Below are 27,861 nucleotides of genomic sequence, written 5' to 3'. Positions count from 1 at the left end.
TGCGAGGCGCCGCCGGGGCCGCTTTAAAAAACTCCCGGCGGCGAGGCTGGCAGGCGATGGGTTAAATTTTTCACCCGCCGACATTTTTGCTGCCGCTGGGGCCCCGCGCCGTGGAGTCCCCTGGCCGGGGAGCCTGGCGCGCGCCGCTCCCGGGGAACGTTCCATCCCCTCCCCGCCCTCCCCGGGGCTGCGGCGGCAATGGGGGGCGGCTGCGGCTGTTCGCCTTTAAACGCTGTCCCTGCATCTCTGCGTCCACCGAAGGGTTAACTCCGCTTCTGCTGACATTTTACCTGCCTCCCCCCGCACTTTTGCTGCTAATAATTTCTTGTGTAAGGGAGAACATTCTCTCCCCTCCCCCCCCCGCAAAGATCTGTTTGTAGGAGCCTCCTTTGGGGGGTTAGAAGGGGATTGCTGTGTGCACGGTTCTTTCCTGTGCGCAGCCAGCCAGGCTCCCACACGGCTGCACAAAGAGCAGCAGTAGAGGCCCTTGCTTGCCTTTAAAGGCAGCAGCTTGAAATTTAAGGTGTCCCAGAGCCATGTCTCTCCGCAGCCTTCTGCGCTACACTCCATGGAGAAATGCTCGTTGCAGTTCTTCGCCTTGTAGATGCCCCTCACTTGTGTTGCCATTCCCTGTCCTTGGGTTTATTTTGGGTAGGTATCTGGTCCTGTTCCGCAGTCATTTTTTTCCTCACCACCCTCCAACGTACATTTTTATTTATGGTCAGGGTTGTAGAGTGGCAAGGGTTAAACTCTACTAATATGTCATTGTTTTAAAGTAACAAACATCTGGAGTATATGGGCGATTTGTTCTAATGGGGAGGGTTGTTTATTTTGCAAGTACACTGGATGCTAGAAATGCATGTTTGTGCAGGGTGCCAAAAGTCACATGAAACTGGATCTTGCAAGGTTGCTTCCATGGCAGTGTCCGAAATTATTGCATGCAGCACATTCAGATCTTCACCAAGAAGCCTTTTGTGCTCCTTTCCCTATTGAGGTTTTTAACTAAGTAACTTTGTCACTTGTGTAGTTCAACGTTTATTTTTAAAATCAGGGAATATATTTAAGTGGGTGTATTAGTGCTCAAGACTATGCAAAAAGTTCTGCTTGTTGTCTTTGGCCTCTAAATCCTTTCCTATAGAAGTGGATAGGGGGTGCTAAGAATACACCAGGGTTTGGGTAAGTGAAGGGAAATGTTTCCCCACTTGGAAAACGCAATTTTTTTACAGTTTTTCTGGAAATAAGTAGTTGGAGTTCAAAAATATCTTTCCATTAAAAGCCACTTTTTTCTCCTACTTCTTTCCACAGGTTGTTTTCTAGTTAGTATCCTCTCTGATTGCTAGTGCCTATTGCCTTGCATTGAAGACAAAAGTTACAAACCAGATGCATTGCTCACCCAAAACACGTTCTTGTAATGAGCGCTTGGATTACTGCCCAAGCTTGGGCTTTTGAAGATTTGTTTTAAATAAGTGACACGCCTCCCAGGGAAGGAGGGAAAATACTGTAAATGGGAGTTCAGTTCCTAATCAGACCTTTTCAGGGACTTTAAAACTTGAATTGCTATTCTATACTATAGTCAATAAAATAACATCCCTGAGAGTTTGTAGAACTTGTTAAGAGGCAGCCTGTTATAAGCACTATACTAGCAGACCCATTTGCATAAGGCTGTAGATAATTTTTTTTTTGAATGGTACCAAACATACTGAATAGAGGCCAGTAGTGGTGCTGAACTTTTCAGCTTAACCCAGTATCAACATGATCAGCAGTCACTCAGTGCTGCATGTTGAACCCTTTTGATAGGCATGACATTTGCTTTCTAAGACCCTACTGCATGTAGGTCACTTTAAATAATTCCAGAAAAACTTTTTCTTCAAGGAAGATAAATTGCACCATATCACCACCATTCCTGTTTAGAAGTTAAACGCTTCAGTTAGGCCTCTTATTAGTTTTGGAGTGTGCTGTATGTCTGACTCAGAGTGGAAAAAGTCTTCTAAAATTAGATGTGCATTGTTAAGAATTTTATTAAATAAATTTCATCAGTGTCTTTTTACATGAACTTTCTAATGGGCGGTTTACTCTGATTAAGTATGTTCAGTTCCAAAAAAAAGTCCTGAGAGGCATGAACTCTGTTTCTTTTGAACAGCTTTAGTGTATGAACATCATAAAATATGCTTTTAGAGGAAATATCCCAATTAAATGTTTTCCTTTCTTAATGCTTTATATTACTAGCACATAGGTCTCCTAGGGAAAATATACCACTGGTGTGAACAGGTGTATTTCTGTTGACTCCAAATGAGTTGTACCCTCTTAAACCAGAACTGAACTTGCCCCATTGTTTGAAAGGTGTCATTTGAAATAAAGAGGCTATTGCCTAAGGTTCTGATCTTGCAATGAGCTTAAGCTTTGTCTACGCTATGCACCTTTTAGCGACACCCGTGCCGCTAAAAGGTGCGCAGTGTAGCTGCTGTTTGCCAGCAGGAGAGAGCTCTCCCACCAACAAAAACTTCCCCCAACAAGTGTCAGCAGCTTTATCGGCAGGAGAGTGCTCCTGCTGACAAAGCGCTGTTCACACCGGTGCTTTTTGTCGGTAAAACTTTTGCCATTTGGGGTATGTGTGTGTGTTTGTTTTTTTTAAACACCCCAAACGACAAGTTTTGCTGAAGTTCCATTGTATACAAAGCCTTAGTGTACAAAGCCCACGGCCCTGAGCATATTGCAGGATCAGGGCCTAAAGCTCCTCTTGGGGGTTGTTCCCACTAACACAAACTGTAACATATATATATATATATAATCTGTTAAGTGAGGTCTGCGGACTTTTTTTTTTTTTTTTAATTAAACACTAGTGTGGCATGACTAGGGGAAAAGTCATATCACTCCTCTGACTGGCCTGACAGTGTTATAGTTTAAATGTCAGAAGATGGAAGAGGAACCATTCCTTTGTAGTCTCAGGAAACTTATATTGTGGGATATGCCCTCCTATTGTAACAGATGATGTCTGCTCAATGCTTTGCTTTGCTTTGCTTTACTTATTTAAAAAAAAAAGGAGGGGGGGGGGCAAAAAGATCCCTCCCCAAAACCATTAATATTTTGATATATATTATTTACAGTACATACACTAACTTGTTGTCTTGTAGGTTCTAAGAATTTTCTAATGTTCCCAATTTTTCTAACTAGGTTGATCAGCAGAGAAACCAACAGATACGTTTGCTCAAGGTGGGGGGGAAGGTAGCACTCAGAACCATGTCTGTTCGGGAGTCCTTTAACCCAGAAACTTACGAACTGGACAAGAGCTTCCGACTGACTCGATTCACTGAACTTAAAGGCACAGGCTGTAAAGTGCCTCAGGATGTTTTACAGAAACTGCTTGAGTCCCTACAAGAAAACCATTTTCAAGAAGATGAACAGTTTCTGGGAGCAGTTATGCCCAGGTTGGGTGAGTGTTTGTTTCTCTAGTAACAAGTGATACTGCTGTTTCCCTGTTTCATAAACAGTAGATCAAGTTAGCTGTTAGCCTATTAATTTATTAGCTTGCTAATTTAGTTTAAAATTAAGGTGTTGTCCGATGCATATACATTAACATAATAGGGATTGTGTCCAGAAATGTGAAGGATAAACCTGCAGTTGTCATCTTGCTGTACAAGAATAATAATTTTGTACTGCAATTATTAATATCCTTTCTGCAAAGCACTTAACTATGAAGGGGAAAAAAGGAGCTATGAAATGACTCTAAAAGTATATAGAGAGAGTTCTTATAATATAAGAAGAACAATAGTCTTTTTCACTAATAGTCTGTACATGAATTATGTGGATGTTCAGTAACCAAAATAGTAACAATTGATTTCTAAAAACAAATGTATCCATTTTAGTATTTCCTCAGTGAATGCAAAATAGTCATAGTACTGTTTCAGAATTATCTATATAGTTTTGGGGTTTTCCCCTAAAATATTGAACAGTTTATTTTCTGACTTAAAGTGAAACTGAGAATTGATTGTAAATAATTATCCAGCTCCCAAGTCCAGCCTCCCTTCATTTCTAAATTGAATCCACCGTTGTGAGCCAAAAGGGAAGGGGAAAAAAATCAGTCCTTCAGTCCTCTCATTGTGTCATGTTCTTTATAACTTTTCTGTTCTCCCTGTAGAGGTTTTATGGGAAAGGCTGTCTCTACAAGACCTATATGGCTCTTGCCAGATTTGCTTTCTCTTTGGTATTTGCATAGTGATGCAAGGAGAACAGAAAAGTAACCTGCAAAAGCAACCTTCACAGGGAACAGCGTGCATGTGGGTATTTTGATACCAGCTACAGTTCCTAATATTGATATAGATAAATTAGTCAAGACAAAATGTTTAATGACAGGTTTTTAATTCAGTTCATCTGTTTATTTAGCCCTATGTATTTAATCTCTTCTCCACAGTGCAAATTTTAGAAATTCTTCCACTTCAGGCTTATCAACTTATTTGTTTTTGAAAATATTTTACTATTATTTAATCTGGCATACAGTGAGCTCACTTTAAACAATTTTAATGTAACTAGATAACACTTATTAGACTAACAGGTCACAACACGGTTTTCCCAAAGAGGGCAGAATCAGTGAAAATCAGTAGAAAGCCAATGTTCCCACTTAAACAAAGGCAATCTTTGTATGAAATATATCTATGAAGTAATTGTGTGTGAGGCTCAGTGGCAATATAATTTAAGAGGACCCATGATAAGGGACACTGATCTCATTCTGGCCCAAAATTTAATGTTTGTGTGGCACCTTTGTTTAAATAATAGAAATGTTTTCATGCGTTTAAAAAAAAAAGGTACTCGTTTAATTGGATTTAATTAGTCCTCCGCAGTTTTTCAACCCGCTGTTGTTTCATGAGAGCTAGAAAGCAAAACTGGCTCTAAACAACAATGAAATTGCTAGTTGAGTTTTTATTGTTCAGCCTTATGAATGGGCAACAATAAATGGGGGGAGAGAAAATAAGTTGAAAGCTGGAAGGAATTTTCAAAACTTAGTTTTCTCACCTGTGTTATTAATAGACGTACTAAGTCTTTTTAAAATGTACTTTAAGATGAATATCCCTTTAACAAATGCATCAAGAAATGCATTTGGCAGTATTTCTTTTGATGTTTTGTGCTTTATAAGAAGGCCAGTGACTTCCTTATCCATGTGTATGGATGGTACTTCTGAGATGCTGTTCGGAAGGAAAATACCAATAATAGGATTTGCAGAATTGGGCCCTACTCCCACAAGTAGTTATGACTCACTCAGAGTAGTCCCAAATGCAGTTCAGAATACTTCCATGAGTAAGAGATTGCCGATTTAGGTACTCAGGCCCTAATCCTCTGAGCTCTTATGTATGGCAGAATCTTTTGCCCTTGTGAAACCCCACTGAGATCAGTAGAGCTTCACACAATTACAGGGGGTCCATGTGCGTGAATCAGCTTGCAGAATGAGGGCCTAAGATGTGGACTGCAACACATCTAGTGTTTTTTTTCCAAAGTGGGGAGAGTATATATTGAGGATATATAGCCAACCGCTTCCATCAGAGTGGTTTAGTTTCAGCATCTTTCTTGGTATGGATTTATTAGGATGGAAGACCAATGGATTACAAAGCTTGTTTACCAAGGAATATTGCTACACAATTGGTGATCATGTGGGTACCAAAAGCTTCGGTGGCACAGTAAGACTGCCAATAACAGATTTAGACTGAACATCCAGCAAGACTGTCTTAAGGACCTAGCTAGAGATTGATCTGGGCCGTGCTTGATCTGCAAGAAGGCTACGTCCCTTTGTGATTTGCCATGATGATTGTGATAAATTATTACTGAAGATTAAAACTACTGTTACAATGTTTTGCAAGATGGTCCGAGAACAGCCACCTACCAAACTTGAAGTGCACCTGCCAGGTTTCTCCCCAGAATGATATAGTACAGGGCAAGCATTTTCAAAAAAGAAGAAACCCCCATCATAATTAAACTTGCCATACATTATTAAATTGCATTAGATTGTAACTCAAGGATGTTTAGCTCTTACATTTATAGCTTTCCCACTTCAGTTTCCTGTCCCATTCTCAAGTTTTTCTTTGTCTTAGTTTCTTTCATTTGTTTAAAATATACCTCCTGTAAGGAACAGAATCGTGATAGTTGCTCCTTTGGCAGTGGCTTGTATTTCATAGGCCTGTTTTATAAATTCCCTTTTATTGAGAATTACAGTCATCTAAGGGATGAATAAATTATTGAGTTGATTGATGGTTTCCTGTCCTTGCAGGAATTGGGATGGACACTTGTGTCATTCCTTTAAGACATGGTGGTTTGTCTTTGGTCCAGACAACAGATTACATTTATCCCATTGTGGATGACCCTTATATGATGGTAAGTTGGCTAAACTTGCAATTACATGTATCGCTGACTTTGATTTGTGCTTTCATTAATCTGAGTTGTCTACGCTGGTGAGAACTTGCTGTCTTGTACAATCAGCCATTGCACTGGTTGGTTTGTCATGTTCTGTGTCTCTCAGAGATATGTATGAGACAAAGAAACTCTTTCATATTTTCACTCCCGTGTCATTCCCATATTTGCCAATGCAGTTGCAGCAATGCTTTCTAAAGAGGGGTATGTCAGGAGAACAGCTAAGATTAAAAACAAAGCTGCCCCCTACTGCTGTTCAGTTAGTCACTTTGGTTGGGAAAGTGCTATTGAGGGAAATGGGGTTCTCTGTGAGGTACTGAGCAAACTGGTTCAGATTAAATAGAAAGCCCCTCTTATCCTCTGACCTACTCACGGAACCAAATTCCAGTTGGGATGTTTTTTGGGGTTCTCAAATGATTAGATAAAATTGCAGGACTGGAAGAGCCTAAATAATCATACTTAGCAATTATATTGCACTCTTCAACTTCAGAGCTCTTTGCAAAATCACTAGTCCCCCCAACACTTCTTTGTATTGTTTCTACCTTGCAGATGGAGAAATTGAGATTCAGAGAGATTATGGCCCAGATCCTCACGGGTACTTAGGCACCTGACTGTCCAAGGTTATATAGCAAATCAGTGGCAGAGTGAGGATTAAAGTCCAGGAACAATAACTGGATTAGGATTTGGGGCTGGTTTCCAGTTCTGTACTCAGATTATATTACTGCCTCTCTCACGAAAGAGATGCATGTGTTTTTACAGTGCTATGTGCACTGGTGGTGATCTGTATTATATACCAAAAATATTTTAAAAGACCATTATTAAGGTTGCCAAGTCAAGCACTCAAAAGTTAAGAAATACCCGAATTAAGGTTGCCTATGCAACCTTAATACAGCTCCCTTGCACATATGCATTATGCTTCAGCTTTAATAACACGATCACAAACTATTTTTTTCTATAGCACCTCTGCCTCCTTGAATACACCGGATGGACAGAGCTCAGGCAACCTTAATTTTGACATTTCCTAACTTCTGAGTGCTTGACTTTGCAACCTTGGTAATGTTCTTTAAACGAAGTTTGTGTGTGATTTTCTAGGTTTTTAAAAAATATATACTGAAAAAACAAATTCCATCATGTGGCATCGTAATGACACGCTTGTGGTTCATCAGCAGAGTTGGAACTTCTAGATCTACCACGCAGACCTCTGCCACTTGAACTAATGGAGTAACTGATATAATAGTAGGTTGTCAAACCTCTGTGTGGACCAGCACTAGAGCGGAATGAGACACACTTTGTCAGTGGATTTCCTAGATATTTGTTGACAGCAGAGGAACAGTGAGACTCTGTAATCTTGGGTTCCATTTCAAGCCCTGGAGGGGGTGGTATCATGTGGGCACTGACTCTTCTGACCATTTCCCCCAAGTTTGACCCCTTCTGTCTCATCCCTTCCAACCTGTCCCAGTTCTGTGTCTTCTCCATGTGATGGGTTGTATCACAGAACCCCCCTTGGGAGCTGCCACCCGATGTGCCAAGACTATTTCTGTCCCTGCCTTCCCTGCCAGTTCGGGGCCCCAGCACCTTGTCTTGCTGAGCCAGACGCTCCCGTCTGCTCCAACAAAGACCCTGGGTAAGAATTACTTGCCCCAAAGCTGCAGGTTTACCTGAAAGCAGCTAACAGAAGTGTTCTTGTCTTTAACACTCAGATGCCCAACTCCCATGGGGTCTAAACCGAAATAAATCCGTTTTACCCTGTATAAAGCTTTTGCAGGGTAAACTCATAAATTGTTCGCCCTCTATAATGCCAATAGAGAGAGATGCACAGTTGTTTGCTCCCCCAAGTATTAATACATACTCTGAGTTAATAAGTAAAAAGTGATTTTATTAAATACAGAAGTAGGATTTAAGTGGTTCCAAGTAGTAACAGACAGAACAAAGTAAGTTACCAAGCAAAATAAAATAAAACGTGCAAATCTATGTCTAATCACCTGAATACAGATAATCTCACCCTCAGAGATGCTTCAGTAAGTTTTTTCCTCAGACTGGACACTTTCCAGGCCTGTGCACAATTCGTTCCCCTGGTACAACTCTTGTTCCAGCTCAGGTGGTAGCTAGGGGATTCCTCATGATGGCTCCTCCTCCTTTGTTCTGTTCCACCCTTTTATATATCTTTTGCATAAGGCGGGAATCCTTTGTCCCTCTCTGGATTCCCACCCCACTCGTTCTCAATGGAAAGACACCAGGTTAAAGATGGATTCCAGTTCAGGTGACATGATCACATGTCACTGCAAGACTTCATTGCCCACTTGCCAGCACACACGTATATAGGAAGACTAACAGGTAAACACAGCCATCTGCAGACAATTGTCCTGGTTAACGGGAGTCAAGATTCCAAACCACCATTAATGGCCCACGCATTGCATAATTACAATAGGCTCTCAGAGTTATATTTCATATTTCTAGTTTCAGGTACAAGAGTGGTACATTTATACAAATAGGATGATCACACTCAGTAGATTATAAGCTTTGTATTGATACCTTACAAGAGACCTTTTGCATGAAGCATTTTCCAGTTACATTATATTCACTCATTAGCATATTTTTATAAAACCTTATAGACTGCAACGTCACACTCCACTCCTAATTCCTTGTTCCAGTCTAAGGGCTGGTCTTCACTACCCGCCCGGATCGGCGGTAGAAAATCGATCTCTCAGGGATCGATTTAGACGTGATAATCAATCCCCGAATCGACGCGCGTACTCCACCAGCCCAGGTAGGAGTAAGCGTCGTCGACGGGGGAGCAGCGGTGGTCGATTTGCTGCTGTACTCACAGCGGGGTAAGTTGGATCAGATACGTCAAATTCAGCTACGCTATTCCCGTAGCTGAATTTGCGTATCTGAAATCGATTCCCCCCCCCCCTCCCCCGTAGAGTAGACATAGCCTAAGTCTCCGCTCCTCAGGCATCTCACCTCAGTCTCCTTGTTCAGCCCATCCTAGCCTCCCCCTATGGGCACACTCTGAGTCCCAGTTTTCCCCCTGATTCCCAGTCTTTCCCCTTTCCCACACCCAGTCCCAGTATCCTTGTCCAGCAAATCCCAGTTTTCCCATTCCAAGGCTCCTCAAAATTGGGTTCTCCTCCCATCCCCTCCCTGTCTCCTTGTCCCTGTCTCTCCGCCTGGCTATTCCCAGTTTTCCCATCTCAACCCCAGCTCCTTGTAAGATCTGTATCTCCTCCCCCACCACACACACTGGTTCTGAGTCTATCTTCTTGTCCAGGTAGCCCCAGTCTCCCTCCACCCAGCTCCCCCTCCATCTCAATGTTCTCTCCCCCTGCAAGCCAACTGGCTCAAAGTCTCACCTCTCTCCTCTCCCTCCCCTGCAGTCCCAGTCTTACCAGACTCCTTGTCTGAATTTACTCCTTTCCCTCCTGTCTGTATTTGAATCAGTTGGCTTACTCCTCCATGACATCTTGGGGGCACTGAAAGGAGAGACAGGTGCCGTATTCTTAGTTCCGGTGACTGGCCCCACCCCAGCCTGGAGCAACCATTACAGGGAAAAGCCTTATGAGTCCACATAGCCCTGAGTTGAATCATGGGCAGTTGCTCTGTGAGGATAGCACATGATGTGCAGTTTAGTAATATTAGGAACTGGGAGGGGATAGAGGACAGAATCTTTGGACATTTTAATTGATAAGCTCCTGGAAGTCTCTACTGAGTATGTGCAAGCAGTGATTTTCTTTCTTTTTCTTCCAAGGGCTTATAACTGGGACAAATTTGGGTGGATTTTTCACATGGATAGCAAAAGGCTCATCTCTGACAAAAGGCCACCCCCTGCTGCCAAATTTCAAGCCCTTGCTTCAAAACATGGGGATGCTAGATCATTTCTAAGTAAAAGTTGCAATAATTTTTTAACATGAACAAAACATTTTTTCATAGCCTTATTTTTGGAAATGGCTGAACCATTTTGGCTGAAATTTTCCAACATTTAACCTGAGGCAGATGCGAGGCATGCAGAATTTCAGTCCAAATGGTTATAGTTTGGCAAAGTTCTAAGCAATTGAAAACAGCTCTTCTAAAGGGACATGTTGAGGGGAGCCTTAATAATAGGCGGTGTGTGCTACAAGCCCCGCCTGCAATATAAGAGGCATGTTTTAAGTACAGGAGCAGAAGAGAGCTTTGTTTTCATGAGTTGTCCTTACTCCTAAAAGTAGATCCATTTGTTTCAATGGGATTAATCATATGGCTAAAGGTTTGCAGGCTGAAGCCCCAGATAACCATCCAAGAGCTTGGACACTTATACCCAGGCTAACTACAATTATGAACCTTCTGGTTGCCAATACTGGAGGCAAAGTAAGTGTGTTGCCAAGTTTGTCTCCACCTCAGTTTTCTCAGACTTGAGAACTGCAATTCCTGAGTGTGTCTCCCTGGGGGTTTTGCCTATTGGCAGGGTATTGCATTGCCATTAGGCCAGAGAACTGTTGTCATTGTGGTTTGGAAAACCTTATCACTTGTTCTTAAGAGAGCATAAACTAGCAGCTTGCTTGGTAAACACTGAAGATAGTGCTTAATAGTTTGATAATCCCAGTACAGAAAGGAAAATGACATGTTTGAGCCTCCTTAATCATCTACATAAACTAGCATTGGGTCTCCTTGGAGCCATGCAGTGTGCATAGTGAGCAAGCCTTTTAAAATAATTTAAAATACTCAATTATATTCCAGTTTCAGATATATGCAGAGGGCTGCACTAACATCAGTGGGGAGCTGTGTGTGTGTATCTGAAGTTGGATGATGGTCCATTGTGGTCAGATTGTATGCTGTAAAACAGTATGTTCAAAAGATGAGCTGGGCACTTTCTAGCAAAGTTAGAGACATGGTCTTTGGTCCAAAGAGCTTACATTCTAATATAACTCTTACAGTGAAGATTTGCACTTTAGTTTAAATATGATTTTTTTTTTAATCTGCTTTCTATCTAGGATTTTTTTTTCTTTGGCCCAAATTGTTGTGCTTAAATATGTGGAGCAGTTATTATATCATATTAAGGTTTTGGGGGAAATTCCAGAAAAATGGATATTAAAAACATAGGGTCAGATTCTGTTCCATCTCTATAGATGTAAATCCAGATGAACTTTATTACTCCTGAGGGAATTCTGTGCCAAAAATTAAAAATTATGCGCACAATATTTTAAAATTCTGCAAATTTTATTTGTCAATAAATGGGGCTCCAGCATGGCAGTGGGGAGCACAGGCCACTGGTTGCATTGAGGTGGGAGATCACCCTGAAGCCCTGACCTCCCCTGGTACTGGGACTCAGCAGTGAGGCTGCACCTGACCTGACACAGTGCAAGAGCTGGGCCTGCCCCAGAAACACCCCGGGGCCCTCCCGCTTTGTGCCAGGTGCACCAGGTGTGGGTGGGCAGGCTCAGCTGAGCAGGATCCAAGTGTGGAGGGGCTTAGTGTGGGGTGAGAGGTTTCTGTGTGGGGCAATCTGGGTGCAGGCAGCTCAGTGGGAGATTTGGATGCACAGGGGTTGTTTGGGGGGTTCCGAGTGCAGGGGCAATGGAACTCTGCAGGGATCCAGGTGAAGGTCGTTGGGGTTCAGCAGGAGGGGTCTGGGTATGGGAAGATGAGACTCGGCGGGGGGTAGGTCTGGATGTGGGGGGGTGCTCATTGTGGAGGGGTCCAGGTGTAGGGGGTAGGGCTTGTCAGGGTGAGGGTTTGATGAGCCTGATTAATGGGTGAGCCCCAGCTGCTGCCAAGGGGACACCACATGCTGGGCTCCCACTCCCCCCCATGATTCCCCTATCCCCTTTTCTTCTCCATCCCCCTCCTGTCATCTCCACATTCCCCTCCCCCTAGCCTATTCCATCCCTCTTTCCTCATTTCCCCCAGCCCCCCCCCCCTTACCCAACCCTACTGCAGCACACAGAAGGGGAGCACAACTGACATTAGGACCCAAGAGGCAGCATTCAGTTGCAGTGTCAGCAGAGCTCAGAGACAGCCTCCTTCAGGTGGGCAGCTCTGCACTTGCAGAATTGGGGGAGGGGTGGTGGCAGTGCACGTAACCCCATGTGGAGTGTGCCCCCCCCCATGTCATTTTCTGCAGGGAAGCACAGGAATTGAGGGGGGGGGCTGTTTTCTGCGAGTGAGCAGTCACACAGAATCCCCCCAGAAGTACTTTATTAAAGCCTGTGGAGTTACCCCAGACCTACACCAATGTAATTGAGAAGAGAATTTGGCGGCTGTTGTGGGTTTGGTTGGTTGGTTTTGTTTTGACATCCCTTCCTACTGGGCATGTTCTTCATCAGAGAGCTCAGTGTCTTCAGCTCTGTTCCCTCATCAAGGAGTGCTTGCTATCTCCTCTCTGCTCTTAACATTCTGACAAAAACTGTTTTGTAGGCTAAATAGGCCTTCAGTTAAGTCTGCATAACTGCATTATGTCCTGAGTGATATCTCTGCATTCCCATCAGTAGTTTTGCGCACAGGTATGACTGATGGGAACTTAGTAAACAATTCTGAGATAATGTAAAATAAGGATTGGAATCCAACTCACTGTCTCATAGCTATGCTGGTTCTGGAGGGCTAACAGAAGTAGAAAGCAGTATAAACTTACAGGGCTAGATCCTCAGCTGATGTAAATTGGCATATTATAGCTCCATTGACTTCAGTGGAGGTACGGATTAAGCCAGTTCAGAACTGGGCTCATTGTCATTAAAGAGAGCTGCTCTGATTTAGAGTAGAGACACTGAGCAGGTCTGTGGAGTGAGAACATGCCAGTTTTACAACCTCCGAGTATAATCATGTGTTAAAGACTAGGACTGTCCTATTCATGTGAAGTATTATCTGAACATACGGAAATATTGATCTGGATTTTTTTGTCTTTGTTTCTTTGCAGGGACGTATAGCTTGTGCCAATGTCCTAAGTGACCTTTATGCTATGGGGGTCACAGAATGCGACAACATGTTGATGCTCCTTGGGATCAGTAATAAAATGACAGATAGGGTAAGGTCCATGTTGATTACTGTGAAACAAATGAACCCAAATAACTATACCTGCCACAATGTGTTACCTTAAATGATCATTTAGCTTTGCCGTACACATGTTAATGTTTTTTCCCTCAAAGTTTTGGGCCTTTTTAAAAAGGGACTCGGTGGGTGGTCTCATAGGATGCTACACCTAAGAATCAGTCACTTGCATATTGATAGGACTTCTGTGTTTGCTTGCCGACAGGCTGGTCCTGAACAGCTCTTCTCTGGCTGCGTGTTTTCTGCCAGTACTTTAGTTGTCTTCTCCCAAACGGTGTCCCTGTTCCTGCTCAGCCCTGCACAGTAGGGGCCTGAGACAGCTCTTGAATACCATGTTGATAGGTGTGGTATAAGAACTTGTATAGGTACTCTCTGGGGTCTTTTGTGCCAGCTGATGTAATGCTTCCTTTGAAGCACTACTGATCGGGTGCCAAAGAAAGTGAGGTGGATTTTTTGGAAAACACCAGCACCTGTGGCAGATGGCAGAGCAGAAAAAGAGCTGCCCTCTTGGAGGAAGATATGACCTGGGACCCTGTGGGTTGCTCAGCTGGGTGGGATAGTGGGAAACAGAGAACAGAGAGCAATCTCTTTTTCAGGGGCCAAGGGCCAAATTCCACTTTTCCCTATGGCACTAACATCCTGTGGCTGCCCCAGATTAAACAGCAGGATGTTCTGAATTTGCAGAATTTTCTTCAGTCCATAAGGAGCAGAGACTTGGATCTATGCAATCCTTGGTTCATGTCCCAGCTTTTTTAGCTCCTGTGTGACCTTTTGGGGATGTTCCTTCAACATTTTACAAGGAGCTGTGAAACCATGACAGTACTGTATGGAATGTCAGTTGCTGGAGGCTAACTTTTTTTAGGGCTTGATCCAGCTTCTGCTGAATGAGAATCTTGCCCGGGACTTCAGTGGGAGCTGGATTGAGTTCCTAATGCCCTGATCCAGTTGTGAAATGAGTAGACACTGCTTATATGAAACTCTGACCTCTGTACTTTGATCTGTAGGAAAGGGACAAAGTGATGCCTCTAATTATCCAGGGTTTCAAAGATGCAGCAGAAGAGGCAGGAACATCTGTGACTGGTGGCCAAACAGTGTTAAATCCTTGGATTGTTTTAGGAGGAGTGGCCACTACAGTCTGTCAGCCTAATGAATTTATAATGTAAGTTAAATCACTGAACAAAATCGCATGGTGCCATATTAAAGGGTTAAATAAAGGTGTATCTTCCTTTTTAATACCATATCATGTTCTTTATTTTAATTTCTCCTGATGAATAAAGATGTATTTTCTCAGCATTTGGGTACTCTTGTGATGGATACCTTAGAGATATCTAAGATTGCTGCCAACATCTTTCTTGCATTGGTTTGCTTTTTCAAAAAGAGTGTACAGTATCAGAAATGAAACATTGTGCTCATATATGCTCCTTCAAGAGGCGGATTTAAGCTTTGGAACCTTTAGATCTGAATGATAGTTGGGGATGGATAGCCTGGCTTCTAAAAACTGGTTAGGATGCTGATTTTTTAAAAATGGTATCTGAAGTACCATATTAATGATAGTTAAGAACACAAGAACTGTCACACCAGTGCTGTGCTTACAGCTTTCAGGCTATCCGTTACCTTGTATCCAACATTAGCCAATGTTGAATGCTATGGAGGAAGGCATCAACCCTTCCCTGTGTCGAGTATTATGCCATAAGAAGGAATTTCCCCCTGGCCACAGCTGGTGATTCAATGTATGCCTTGAATTATGAGGACTGATAACGTCCTTTGTTTCTTCTGTCCTAATGTACCCAACAACTTAATAGAAAAAACGCATGATCTTATGCAACTGCAGGCACTGTCCTTTATATGAAGATCTTATCTCCTTTTAAATATATTCATAAGCTCTCTGCCTCAATAATATCCTGTGACAATGAAATCCACAGGGTAATTATATGGGGGTTTTCTAAGTTGTATATGTCTTCTAAAAATATGAATTTTACGTGCAATGGAATGTATGGTATTGTGAAAATATAATTTCCAACCTAATACTCCTATTCAAGTGTAAATTTCACTTTGTAATTAATATAGGAACACTTTGTTTGCAGGCCAGACAATGCAGTGCCAGGAGATGTACTTGTGTTGACTAAACCCTTGGGAACGCAAGTGGCTGTAGCTGTCCACCAATGGCTAGATATTGTGAGTAAACTGCTTAGAATGGGGTGAAGCGTCTGTGATATTGCGTGAAGGGCCACAACATTTTGAAATGGGAATGCTCATTAGTTTAAGTAGTATTTAAGAGGATTGCTGTCTTATCCCTCTCCCCACACCCTGTGTCTGCCTTTTGTGTTTAGATTACAAGTTCTTCCAGGCAGGGGTTGTCTGCCCCTAGCACAATGGGGTCCATTTTTTGGTGCTCCTTAGGCACTACTGTACTAAACAAGATTAATAACAAAAAAAATGGATCTGGATGCCTGTCGATGAACAAAACAATGGCTTGACATCCTGGGTGAAATACTGGCCCCATTGACTTCAGTAGGGCCAGGATTTCACCCAATGTTCATGGACTTTCTGTATATGGGCTCATGGAAATATCTCAACAGTCCATATATTACACTTTGAGTTTAAGAAAATATCTATAGTTGCACTATGTACATGGAAATATTTCCATGTGTTACTTAAGGCAAACATGTAGCTACCGAGCTGAAAAGTGATTGTAAAATTGGCATCTGTTTGTGATTTGGCTCTCACTGTATGTCTTCAGAATAACCACTGCTTAGTTTGCATTTTAAAAAGATGCGTTTTTACTGTTATGGGGACTGCAGAGCCAATAGGCTGTCAGAAGAGTGAGACAATATCTAATTTGCCTGGGGTGTCAGCCACTAAATTGCCAGATGAATTCTAATTCCAGAATCTCTGTTGTTAGCAAAAGGGAAGTGGGAAACTAGCTTGATTTTCCCCCCTATGGAGCCTAGGTTGAGTCTGAAGATTGGGCAGTTAGAAAAAACACTTATTTTCTCTTTAAATTTGTAAAAGAAGATCTAAGGTCTGATCTTGCCATCTGCGTAGCTGCAGAGTCCCACCCATGCCAATCAGATCTCAGGATGGCGGGCCTGAGAGAAAGTACCTAATGTGAAAGTCATCAGTGGGAAATAAATATGAAACAGCAAGATGACCTTTTTATGGTCTCTTTTCTGACCAAAATCTCACTTATTGACATGTTTCACTGACATACAGACTCACAAATGAAGGCTATTCTGAAGTGCCACATATTTCAAGTACTTCTAATTTTCCTTGACTGTCAACCAAAGCACTTTCTGCTATGAAAAACAGAGGCAGAAAGGAAATCAATGTATATCTTTAATTGTGAGCAAAAGAAAAATTCTGTTGAGGTTGCACCACCTTTTTTGTTCTCTTTTTTTAAAAAAGAAGAGAAAACAGAGATTACCCATCATATTTATCTATATATAAAGCTTCTAAAGGGGTATTACTTTATATTATATAAATAGATTCTTTGTACCAGAAAATGCTTTGAAGAGAGACTGCATGGTACAGCAACTTTTGTACAGGGAAGAAAGGAAAGCTTGAATATGGAGATTGATTAGAGAGTAAAAAGTGAGCTAAAACATTAAATGTGGTAAAGAAGTAATGAAAGTTTCTTGCAGAGTATAGCTATAGGGATAATGAAGTGGAAGGATGCTGTATTAGGAAATATGAGTGGGCTTTGTGTCATTCATAGGCAAAAATGAAAAGGAAGATTTTAGAGTGAGAGTTGAAGATAGGAAATGATGCAGGGAAGATCTGCAGCCCACATCTGCCTCCTTCAGTTGTGTAGTCGCAGGGAGTGGAGCAAAGATTGAAGAGCATGGAGTGGGATTGCTCTGACTTGCAGATATCTAAGATGGGTCAGTACTTGATTGGGAGAACTTACAAATGAAACTGTGTGCTACAGGAAGGGGTGATGATATTGGTAGGTGGAATTCTTTTGAGTCATTACCAAACCAGTGCTCCAGCCTAATGGTAGAGGTAACTGTGCTACTGAAAGTACTCTCCTTCAGATATTGGTTAATACCAATGTCCACTAGTGGTTATTAATGATTGTATAGATCTTCTTATAAGAGTGTTAATCACAGTGTCCTGACCAGATTCCAGCTTGGATAATTATATTTTTATCTATTCCAATTCTCTCCCTTGGTTTTTCATTGCATACACTTTTCACTTCCAATCTTAAGCCTGTTTTGTCGTGTTGCTCTGAACTGTTTGAAACAAATCAACTGTTAATCTAGATGTAGCATTATTTCCAGTAATGAATTAAGTTATCTCTGTTTATTGAGTATCCATTCATGAAGTGTTTGGGGATTGTTTGGGATGAAAGGCACCATATAAATACAAGTTGTTGTTAGCACATGATGTTAGAAAGGGATGGAATGTGGAGTAAATCTATGAAAACGTTTGGGGGGAAAAAAGCAGGTAACTTTAAAATGGAGGTGAACCTTACAGGATGATATGATCCCAGCTTGCTTAATGAGAGCATGCTCTTCCCTACAGTGCTCAGAACTGAGGGAACAATGAAAGATCATTTGAAACTCTTGCTGTCAGTCCTGAGGGTTGAACTCTTGGGTACTGGTGGCCCAGGCTTCCTGGTGGAGAGTTCCCAGCTGTGGAATTATTCCCTTTCTTTGTCCAAAAGTGCCTTGGTTTGCTAGATATTGGTGCATGTTGTAAGGTGCATCTCTTTTAATCCTGCACAAGCTCTGTCTGAGGGAGGTATTTAGAGGATAGATTACCCTACTGCATCTTCCCACAGAGGGCAGTGTAAAATGTGTACAGCACTTAAATGTTGTATCTAATAAATCTTTAAATACAATGCCCTATGAACTGCAATATCTAGGCACAACAGGGTGATCAAATATAAATGGAGAAACTTGTTTTATATTTCTGCAAATGTAAAGACACATTAGTAAAATATCATTGACTTTAAAATGTTAGCCCTTTAAAAATTAAACTAAACATTCAAGAAGTGGAAGTACATCTTGGATTAAAGTTGCATACATCTGAATGCATTTTAAAACGCATATCCACAAAACTAAGAAAATAAACTAAATAAATCATGTCTCTCCTCCCACCAAATAGCCAGAAAAATGGAATAAAATAAAGCTAGTGGTAACTCAAGAAGATGTGGAGTTAGCATACCAGGAGGCAATGATGAACATGGCAAGGCTCAACAGAACAGGTATGAAGAATAAGAATGCCCTAGAGGTCTGGGTTTTTTTGGTTTTGGGTCGGTTTTCCACATTTAATTTCAGCTGTCTGCTGTGGGGAAATAAGCTACATCAGCTCAGCCTCTCATCTTTAATATGTTCAATGTTCATGAAGCAAGATTAAAAAGACCCCTGTTAATTATATAGCAAAGGCACAAATGGTTCTTGAGATGAATGTTTTCCGGGTGAGTGAAGTAAATAACATGTGAGTTAGAGCAGCGGTTCTCAATTGGGGTTCTGTGGTCCCGTGAGGGGCTGTGAGCTGTTTCAGAGGGTCCATGGGGCCCTGAAGCCTGGAGCCCCAAGCTCCAGCACTTCCCACAGTACTAAAGCCCAGAGGTGCTGGGCTGAATCCTGGAGCCCTGGTGACCCCCTCGGGCTGAAGCCCCAAGCCCCTGGGCGAAGTTGGGGGAGCATGGGGGGTGTTGCTCCCCCGAACTGCAGTGCCTTACGCAGAGTGGGGCAATCCTGGGGTCAACTCCACCCCCCACACACCTCCTCCTGTCCCCCAGCACCCCTAAGGCCCCACCCCCTGGCCAGAGTGGAGGCTGGAAGCTGGAGCTGAGCAATGCAGGGCAGCTGGTGCCATGGAGTGGGCAGCCGTGGCGTTCCCCCATCTTCTGCTCCTGGTGTCTGGGATTGCGGCTGCTCCGCCGCTCCCAGCCCCATTTGACTGCTCATGCAGCCAGTAAGCAGGGGTACCTGGCTCCGGGGCTGGCAGAGCTCTCGGGGAGCAGCAAATGCAGGGGGGCCCCTCCTGGCTCACAGCCCCTAACTACCCCTCTCCTTGCACCCTCCGCTACCCCTTGCCCGCATACAGCCCCTAGCTACCAACAACCCTCATTGCACACAGCCCCTAGCTACCCCCTGCCTGCACCCTGAGCTATTTTCAAACTTTTTGAGCTAGCATTCCCCCCTCCAAGTCCCCGAGTTTATAATTTTTGGCTGTGTCCCATCCCCGTCTCTTCCCCCCCCCCCCCCACAGCCCAGACAGGCTGGGTGGTCTGCTGAGGTGAGTCAGGGGGTGGAGGTGGCATTCTCTTCCCTGGGCCCTGCCAGGCACAGCTGGTCCAAGCCCCACCGGGCCTTGCTCCTGCAATATGGAAGTCAAATTATGCTTCTACCCAAGGCGCCCTCCGTCCGTCTCTTCCTCCCCCTTCTCTCCCCCCCGCCCCCTCCCACCAGCTGGGCCTTGGAATTTTTTATAGAATATTGGGGGGGGCCTCAGAAAGAAAAAGATTGAGAACCCCTTAGTTAGAGAATATTTTAAAGGGAAATTGGGGTCTGTGCTGCTGCTGCTTTTTTTTTTCCCCTCCCCCTCCCACCCCGCCACCCCCCATGATGGCTAATGAAGCTCTGAAAGTAGGGGCGGTCAAAACTTTAAATTTAATTTTCACAAAAACTTTTCAAATAAATGATATTTTTCATTTATTTTTAATTCAAAATTTTATTCCAGGATCTTTCCCTCGTGCCAACCCCCCCTCCCCATTCTCATTTTCTTGCTTCCCTGTCTCCTCCCTTTTTCCTGCTGGAAAAAGTGGTGTGTCAATTCTTTCCTTTAGTGTTTAGGGCTTTTTGCTTTTTACCATAGAAATAGCAAGCAGCGTGACACTATTTTTTGTTGGACATCTTTTTGGAGGGGATAGAACTGAATATGGGAGTTTTTAAGCTTTAATTGAGGGTGCTGGGATGCTTAAAAACTCTTCTCCTCTCACTTTCTCAGATTTTACTTCCCTGGTACTTGCTCTCCCATTCCAAGAAAAAATAGACTAGATGACCTGGATTTCTAATATAAAAAACCCCTCTCAAATCTTGTTCATACATCAGAAAGTGCTTAAAAAGGGCAAAACATTTTTCTCGCTCCCCTTTGTAGGTCACCTTCAACAGCATTTAAATGCTCTTAACTAAAGCTATTGTCCTGCACGTGGAAGTTCCTTTCTACCGACCAGGAGCTTGGCAATTACAAATGCCCAAGGATTCTGTGAATGCCTTGGTGGGGAGACTGGAACATTATGGCGTTGGCTCTGCTTGTCTGTCTCTACTGCCTGACCTGTACATGCTCTATTCTCTAAGCCCTCGGAATGCAAAGTGCAGGTCTCACGTTAAAAGTTCTGAAGTAAATTTTTTTGAAACCAACAAACCAATTCAATCTGAATCTCAACTTTACAGCTAATGGGCCAAGCCAAAACCCGGGGAACTCAACACCTTCATCCCCAAACGTTGGGTAAACTTGGATCTGGCACCATTAGCATGTTTTATTTAACATGCTCATAAATATAATTTAATTAAAAAATATATTTTGCTGTATTTAATTACACTGAAAAAAACACTGTCAAATCAAATGTTTAAAGGGAATCTGCTCAGTACCTGTGAATTTCTGTTGTCCCTATGACTTTTCCACTGAAAGATTTGAAGCTTGATGGTTTTTGTTAGAGCAGGGAGGTTAGATATTTATTTTAAAGGTCTGTAACACCATTTTAATTATCTCTGTCATACTCTATAAATGTTACTTTCCCTGTTTATTTTTTCTTGTCAAGCTGCTGGACTCATGCACACTTTCAATGCACACGCAGCTACAGATATCACAGGATTTGGAATCCTGGGGCATGCACAGAACCTAGCCAAACAACAACGAAATGAGGTGTCCTTCGTTATCCATAACCTTCCTGTCCTAGCCAAGATGGCTGCAGTTAGCAAAGCATGTGGCAATATGTTTGGCCTCATGCATGGGACCTGTCCTGAAACGTCAGGTGAGTGACTTATTTTTTCCCTTCAGAATTTCACATTATTCCAAAGGTGTAGCTACAAACACCATGTGTTGAGTTCTAAATGGTGTTACCAGGCTAGTAAGAGTGTTAGCCATACAGTTGCTCACAATTAACTTTTTCAGCCTGTGAACAAACCACCAAGCTATTTTGAATGTGCCTCTCTCCTCCCTTATGAAATACTGTATTTTAAAAACCTCTTGTGGGGAATATCTGAAACATTTAGCATTTACAATTAGTGATGGTTCTGAATTTCTTTAAATCCTTATTTCTTACTACAGATCAGTGAATATTTGAATATGTACATAGCTAGCACTGCATTTTCTCAAAAGTAACACTGCCTGCAATGCTACTGCCAATCAAATATGTATTTTGTATTTTTCTTTTATAAATCTGTATGAATTTTAGTACTGGATTGCCAACCCCAGTGACTGAAGCCGTCACTCTATCTAGCACAAGCATCAACTATGCAGGTTTATTCCCCCACTGTCCTGTGAATGTGTCGCAAACCTGACCTGGAGATACTATTGCTAGTATTGAGAAAGGAATTCAGTCTCTAAGATCCATTCAATACTTAGTTTCTCTAGAGAATGTCAAGTAAGATGCGGCTTGTAGTGATGATTTTGTCATATTTGCATTCATCTATTAGAAATTAGGCTGATAAAACCAAATTCATTTCACATAAGCCTCTAAACAGCCATCAGGTGGCAACAACTGTTGGTCACTACCTCCTAGAGGTGCATTTGAACTGGAGACCAGGAGGTAAACAGCTCTGTATCTTGTTAATTCCCTGGCCATACAGCCTCTCAGAATAAGAGCTCTGTTCTTCTCCTTGAAGTTTCTCTCGATATCTCATTTTTCCTCTTGGTCTCCCCTTGTTTCTTTACTCTCTCTTTTACTTTTTGTCACCTCTCCTCTTCACCCTCTGCATCTCTTGTCTCTCCTCTCTCCAAAAGTATTATTCAAGTTCTCTGCAAAAAGAGGGCCCCTGAAAGCAAAACATAGTCTGAAGATCTGGAAAGAGGTATCACAATGAGAGCTATAAACTTTCCCCTAGTCACAGTGAATATGCAACTTACTGTAATATGTTCAATTGTTCTTTAGCCATAGGTGTTTAAAGAGAAGCTCTGTCCTGGGGAGACTTTGTGGCTCAGATGCTTAGGATATGGAATATGGTCCCTTTCAAGAGTTCAAATCCAGATCCAGTCAGTACAGATGAAAAATATTATGTGGTGGCTGTCTGGGGACTTACATGAATGTGTTTGCTAGTCTGAGTCCCATTCTTGGTGGACAGATATCTGCATAACAAACACCACCTCAGATGGGACTAATTGCCACCTTAGTTAGCAGTTGCAGAGAGGCCAAACACTGCCTGGGAATCAGAGTAGCAGCCCTGTTAGTCTGTTTCCGCAAAAAGAACAGGAGTACTTGAGGCACCTTAGAGACTAACAAAGTTAGTCCTGTTCTTTTTGCCTGGGAATGGAGACTGAACTGAACTGCCTTACTCTTTGAGGCTCTTCCCTCATGAGTGAGAGGCTGTGGTATAGCACTGTGCAAAAACTTGCACTGGTATATCCTGGCCCTTGCGCTATCCCTGCTCTGTGAATAGAGCACTTCAGTCTCGGGGCTGTCCATCCCACACCTGGGGCCAGCACTGTCTTTTCCTAGAAAAGATGAAACTCTGGGAAACAAATTAGATGATTCATAAGGAAGGTGTGTCTCTTAAACTCTGTTGTGAATTCCTTTCAATTGGCTTCTCCACAATTATTTACATTCAGTGTAGATGTGGATGGATGTTGCTTGAATACCTCTCGCCAGTTTTACAGGTATTTATGGACTTGGATTTGACAGGTGTTACAGAACATGTGAGTTGGACTTTATGGATATGTATAGCATTTCCTGTATTTACTTGCAGGATAATTGGAGCAGTTACCCATTGTTTTCTTAAATTTCCTGAAATATTACATCTGTAGCTTCATATTTTGCAAAGAGATTTTTGTAGCAGAGTACAGCAAATGATGGAAAGCACTCATAACCATTGTTTCTTGAGTATGCACCAATACCAGTTTTAGGGTGACAAAACTTTAATAACCAATAGTAGACTCTACATTAGGAGTTGGTGATGTATACATGGGGTGGTGGTGTTCAGATGAGAACTGTTTTCAGTGGAAACTTGCAAATAGCCTCAACTCATGACATCTCTCTAAAGATCATAAGGCAGATTTATCATTGGCATATTATAGCAGGATAGGCAACTAACAGGAGGTGCTGAGGGGGAAAATTGATAAGTGCAGGTTACTTCCTTGCACCTTTATTAATCATTTGTCCTGCTATACTTCCCACCACTCCTCCCTTTTGTCCAATTGGTATGCAAGTTGTTCACTGAATGCCAAATGCAAGTTATGTTGTTTTATTATTTAAACTTATTCTCTGACCCATTTGCATCACCAATGAAATCACTGTTGAATTTGAACCAGAGACTTCCATGGGAATAGCACTTGCTTCCCCAGGGGTTAATTTGGCCCATTATGTTTGGAGTAGTTTACACATCATGGTGTTTTTTGCATTTCTGCTTTTGTTGCTTTTGATTAAAGATAGACACAGGGGAGCGAATATCTTCAAATGCCGGGGAGATGTAGGTGTTTTCATGTGTAGCAGACATCGTGAGTCCACACACAGCACCTAGAAATAATGTTTATATATAGTATTTTTAATTACCATTACTGTTTATGGCTGCAAAAGAAGTAGCTTTTCAATTAAAGATAGTTTCTGTTTCATGTAATTTCTTTCCCTTCTTGCCTATATGGGAAGAGCATGTTGTACATGAAGATACTCAGTATGCACAAAAAAAATCTAAAGTCCATGGCATGCTAGTAGCCTGCAGCTATACCCCTATAAGCTGTGATCCATAAGATTTTACAAGATGAGTAGGATTGGCACACTTTTACAAGAGCTCAAAGAAACTCCTGTGTACTGCTGGGATTTTTGTGGGTGATTCAGTAGATGGTGCTCTTCTCCCAGAGTCTCTTCTAAATCAGTGACCTGCTATGATGATAGTGGGCACTGTGCTGCTGGATGTGCCATCCTAGATTAGATGTAAGACCCAAAGTCTTTACTATTTCTGGTCACTTAAGATACTGTGGCACTTTTCATAAGAGTAGGAGTGCCCTGGCTAAGTTCTTCAGGGACTATCCATTTTCTGTACCAGAGGGTTGTGTGAGATTGCTATGTATCGAATGCGGTAGTTGTTTTAACATATCAATTCCTATATGTGTCTTTCCTACCATCAGGTGCTGTGAGGTTTGATTAGTAAAATCAACTTATTTACAGAGCTTTTTATGGCACTTATTGCCGTAGTATCTGATCATTTCACATACACTATTAGATTTGTCTTCACAACAGCACTATGAGGTGGGAAGTATTTTCAGCTTTTTACACATAAGAAACAGGTGCAGAGAGATTAATTACTCTGCCCAAGGTCCCACAGGAAGAACCCAGATCTCAAAAAATCCATTCCAGTACCTTTCAATGCCCTGAAAAAGGATGGTCTTGCAAGTAATAGTTGGAAGAAAGGGGTTGAAGAAGTACCACAGTATTCCTATTTTTCTTAAGTGAATGTAAAATATGCTGTTTTCGTTAGCAAACAATATTATTTTCAATCAATAATGAGCGTGTGGGAGAGGGTTTTGTGGAGAAGACTGTATATTTGAAAACGCTATTCACTAAGCAGCCCTACTAAAATCAGAGACACTAACTGAGCAAGACTTGTAGGGTCAGACCCAGACATAACTTTGGGTCACATTCTGACACCTTTACTCACCTTGAACAGCACCTTACTCTGTGAGAGGTTCCAGTGAACTCAGTGGAACTATTTGAGGATTAAGGTGCTATGCACATGGGAGTCAGGGTATCAGAATAGGGCCCTTTATTCATCATAATGATTATATGTGAATTTTTAGTAGGGGTGAGTTGCAATATTTGTTATAGTTTTGCAATGCCTTTGTTGTGTTTCAATATATCTTTTGTTGTCCTTAGCATGTTGCTTTTTCACTAACTTTTGCAGTGCTTATTTGGTTACACATTATTTGTTACATTTATGGTTATAGTAAGTTTGATGTTTCCCAGTGACAGCAGAAAGGCCTCCACCAAATCATCTTCTGCTGTCCTTATTCTGTCAGAGAAACTATGAAGCCAAGAAGAGTTTGCCTGAATAAGGGCTGCAGGGTCAGGTTCTAAACGTTTTGATGTTGAAATGCAACCAAAAGTTAATGTGCTGATCCTTTTTCTTTGCAGGAGGTCTCCTTATCTGTTTACCACGTGAACAGGCAGCACGTTTCTGCGCCGAGATCAAATCTCCGAAATACGGCGAGGGTCACCAAGCATGGATTATTGGGATTGTAGAGAAGGGCAATCGTACTGCCAGAATAATAGATAAACCACGAATCATTGAAGTTGCACCACAAGTGGCCACTCAAAATGTGAACCCGACACCTGGTGCCACTTCTTAATCTAGATAAAATAGCTATTTGTTTTGTTTTTAAATAGATCTATTCCTTTATCATCCTACAATTAAAGAACTGTAAAAAGAAAAAAAAACTTCATTGTGTCTGCACATCTGATGGCCTTAGGTCAGTTTGAGTGGATACAATTAATAAAATAAAATCCATTGCCTTTTTTTCCTGTTACATTAACTGAAGATGCACCTAATCTTGAGGCAGCTTCTGAGTTGAGAATTATATTGTTATCCAATACTGTTGATTCATTTTGAATCTTTAGACACTTATCTCTTGCCGCATAGGCTCTTTTTAAAGGTGCTTTCACGTAGCACAGACATTACCAGTAGTAGTGTCAAATAGCAGTGTGTGTCCTTTCATTATATGTATATTTATCATTGTCTAATTTTGGATGCCTTGAATGATATTCTGGAAAGGCAGTAAATTGATAGGTGACACAGTGGGTATACTCAAGTAGTAAGAGGGTTGCATGATTACATTCAATCTTTGATTTGTAAAGTTTAGTTTTACTCAACAGCATCTACAACCCTGGACGTTGCTTGGTAGCACACTCTGTTAAACAAGCAAGTGCTAACTTTGCATGGAAAGCACTTCATAGTTGAAGGAGAAATTTTAATTTCATTATTTGTAGACCTGACAATATTTACTGTATTATCAATAATTGTTTTCTTTATTGATAGTAAGGAAAAAATAATAATTGCTCAGTTTTGCAACGTGATTGGATGTGCTATAGTGCAACAAAGGAATTGCAGACCAAAAGGAGTTTTCTGTATAATATTCATTTACAATTCACTATATAATTAACTACACAAATAATTTTTAAATATAATCACTTTAAAAACAAACCTCTGTTCTGTGGATGGTAGTGTTTAATACATTTTACATTTTGTATAGTGATTACAAACCTTTTTTTGTTTCTTTAAAATCAGCAGCTGTTTAGTATATTTTTAGTATTTTTGTTCTTTGCTCAAATACCTTTTGTGAACGCTTCTGTGATCTGTGTTTAAAATCTACATTGCCAACTTTGCAGCTTGAACTTAAGCTTGTTATTCAAATAAATATTTAATTTTTTTTATTGCTCTTGTATAAGCGCATGACGTTTTTTGATTTGTACTTAAATTACAGGGATGGAAAATATCCTACCTGCATTTTTTTAAAAGTGGAATTATTAAAACTTGTTCTTGCCCTAATAGGTAGGTTGTGATAGGTTGTTCCATACAGCTTGACATCTCTTGTGATATCAAAGTAGTGGGATGAGTTGATTATCTAAAAGTGTCTAATTCTTTTTATTAAGAAGCATAAACTCTGGGATGATTTTTAATCCTTTTATCCATAAGTCAGCAGTTAACTCTGTGCTGTAAAACACCGAAATGAGATTCCATTTAACAGTGGAAGGAATGCATCATGCTGTTTATCTAAAAGCTTACCTGCCTTCCCCAACAATGTTAGGCTGTGTAATTGTACCCTAGGGTAAGGAACACTACTAATAACTATACCAGGAGGAAGAGCCCTGCATATGCTTAGTTTAGCTGCGCTCTATCACCTTCCAAAAAGAGTGAGACTTGCACCCTATACAGCTCTCTCGCCGAATAGAATTCAGTGTACTTTGCTGAACCAGTTGCTTTAAATGTGTTTGCCAGATTGTTGTATGGAGTGTTGTAGCCATGTTGGTCCCAGGATATTAGAGACACAAGGTGGGTGAGGTAATATCTTTTATTTGACCAAAAGGTACTACCTCACCCACTGGGTCTCACTAACTGATTGAAATTCAGGCTGGGAAGTAAGAAAATCTGTGATAGTTGTTATTGCAAGAAATGTCTCCAGGAGCCACCCTCAAGAATATCAAGGGTTGTAAACTAAGAATCTTAAATAAGAGTTACCATAATCATTAGAGATGAACCTGGCTTGTTCATCCAGCAGATGCTTAAAGATCCG

The 27,861-nt window shown here is 41.6% G+C and overlaps 2 protein-coding genes across 4 annotated transcripts in view; both read left to right on the top strand.

Moving 5' to 3' along the window:
* The window catches only part of BEND7 (BEN domain containing 7), a 108,574-nt gene extending 105,265 nt beyond the window's left edge, over positions 1-3,309 (top strand). For both annotated transcript variants that reach the window (XM_065553258.1, XM_065553247.1), the window contains exon 9: positions 3,172-3,309. In XM_065553258.1, the coding sequence (XP_065409330.1) occupies positions 3,172-3,176 (5 nt within the window). In that variant the 3' untranslated portion in view covers positions 3,177-3,309. The remainder of the gene's footprint in view (positions 1-3,171) is intronic.
* On the top strand, positions 59-27,010 carry SEPHS1 (selenophosphate synthetase 1). 2 transcript variants are annotated; one of them, XM_005305016.5, is made up of 9 exons: positions 59-651; positions 3,172-3,430; positions 6,254-6,357; positions 13,280-13,387; positions 14,415-14,569; positions 15,495-15,585; positions 18,520-18,619; positions 21,185-21,397; positions 25,706-27,010. In XM_005305016.5, exons 1-9 carry the CDS (start codon positions 577-579, stop codon positions 25,918-25,920), a joined length of 1,320 nt encoding a protein of 439 aa, XP_005305073.1. In that variant the 5' UTR covers positions 59-576; the 3' UTR covers positions 25,921-27,010. The 2 variants fall into 2 exon arrangements, with proteins under 2 accessions (XP_005305073.1, XP_065409399.1); XM_065553327.1 differs by having other exon boundaries at positions 74-651; positions 21,221-21,397.
* Positions 27,011-27,861: the final 851 nt, after the last annotated feature.

The sequence above is a fragment of the Chrysemys picta genome, chromosome 1, assembly GCF_011386835.1.
Source record: "Chrysemys picta bellii isolate R12L10 chromosome 1, ASM1138683v2, whole genome shotgun sequence".
Taxonomy (NCBI): domain Eukaryota; kingdom Metazoa; phylum Chordata; order Testudines; family Emydidae; genus Chrysemys; species Chrysemys picta.
The sequence above is the reverse complement of the archived record's forward strand: the minus strand, read 5'-3'. Positions and strand labels throughout refer to the sequence as shown.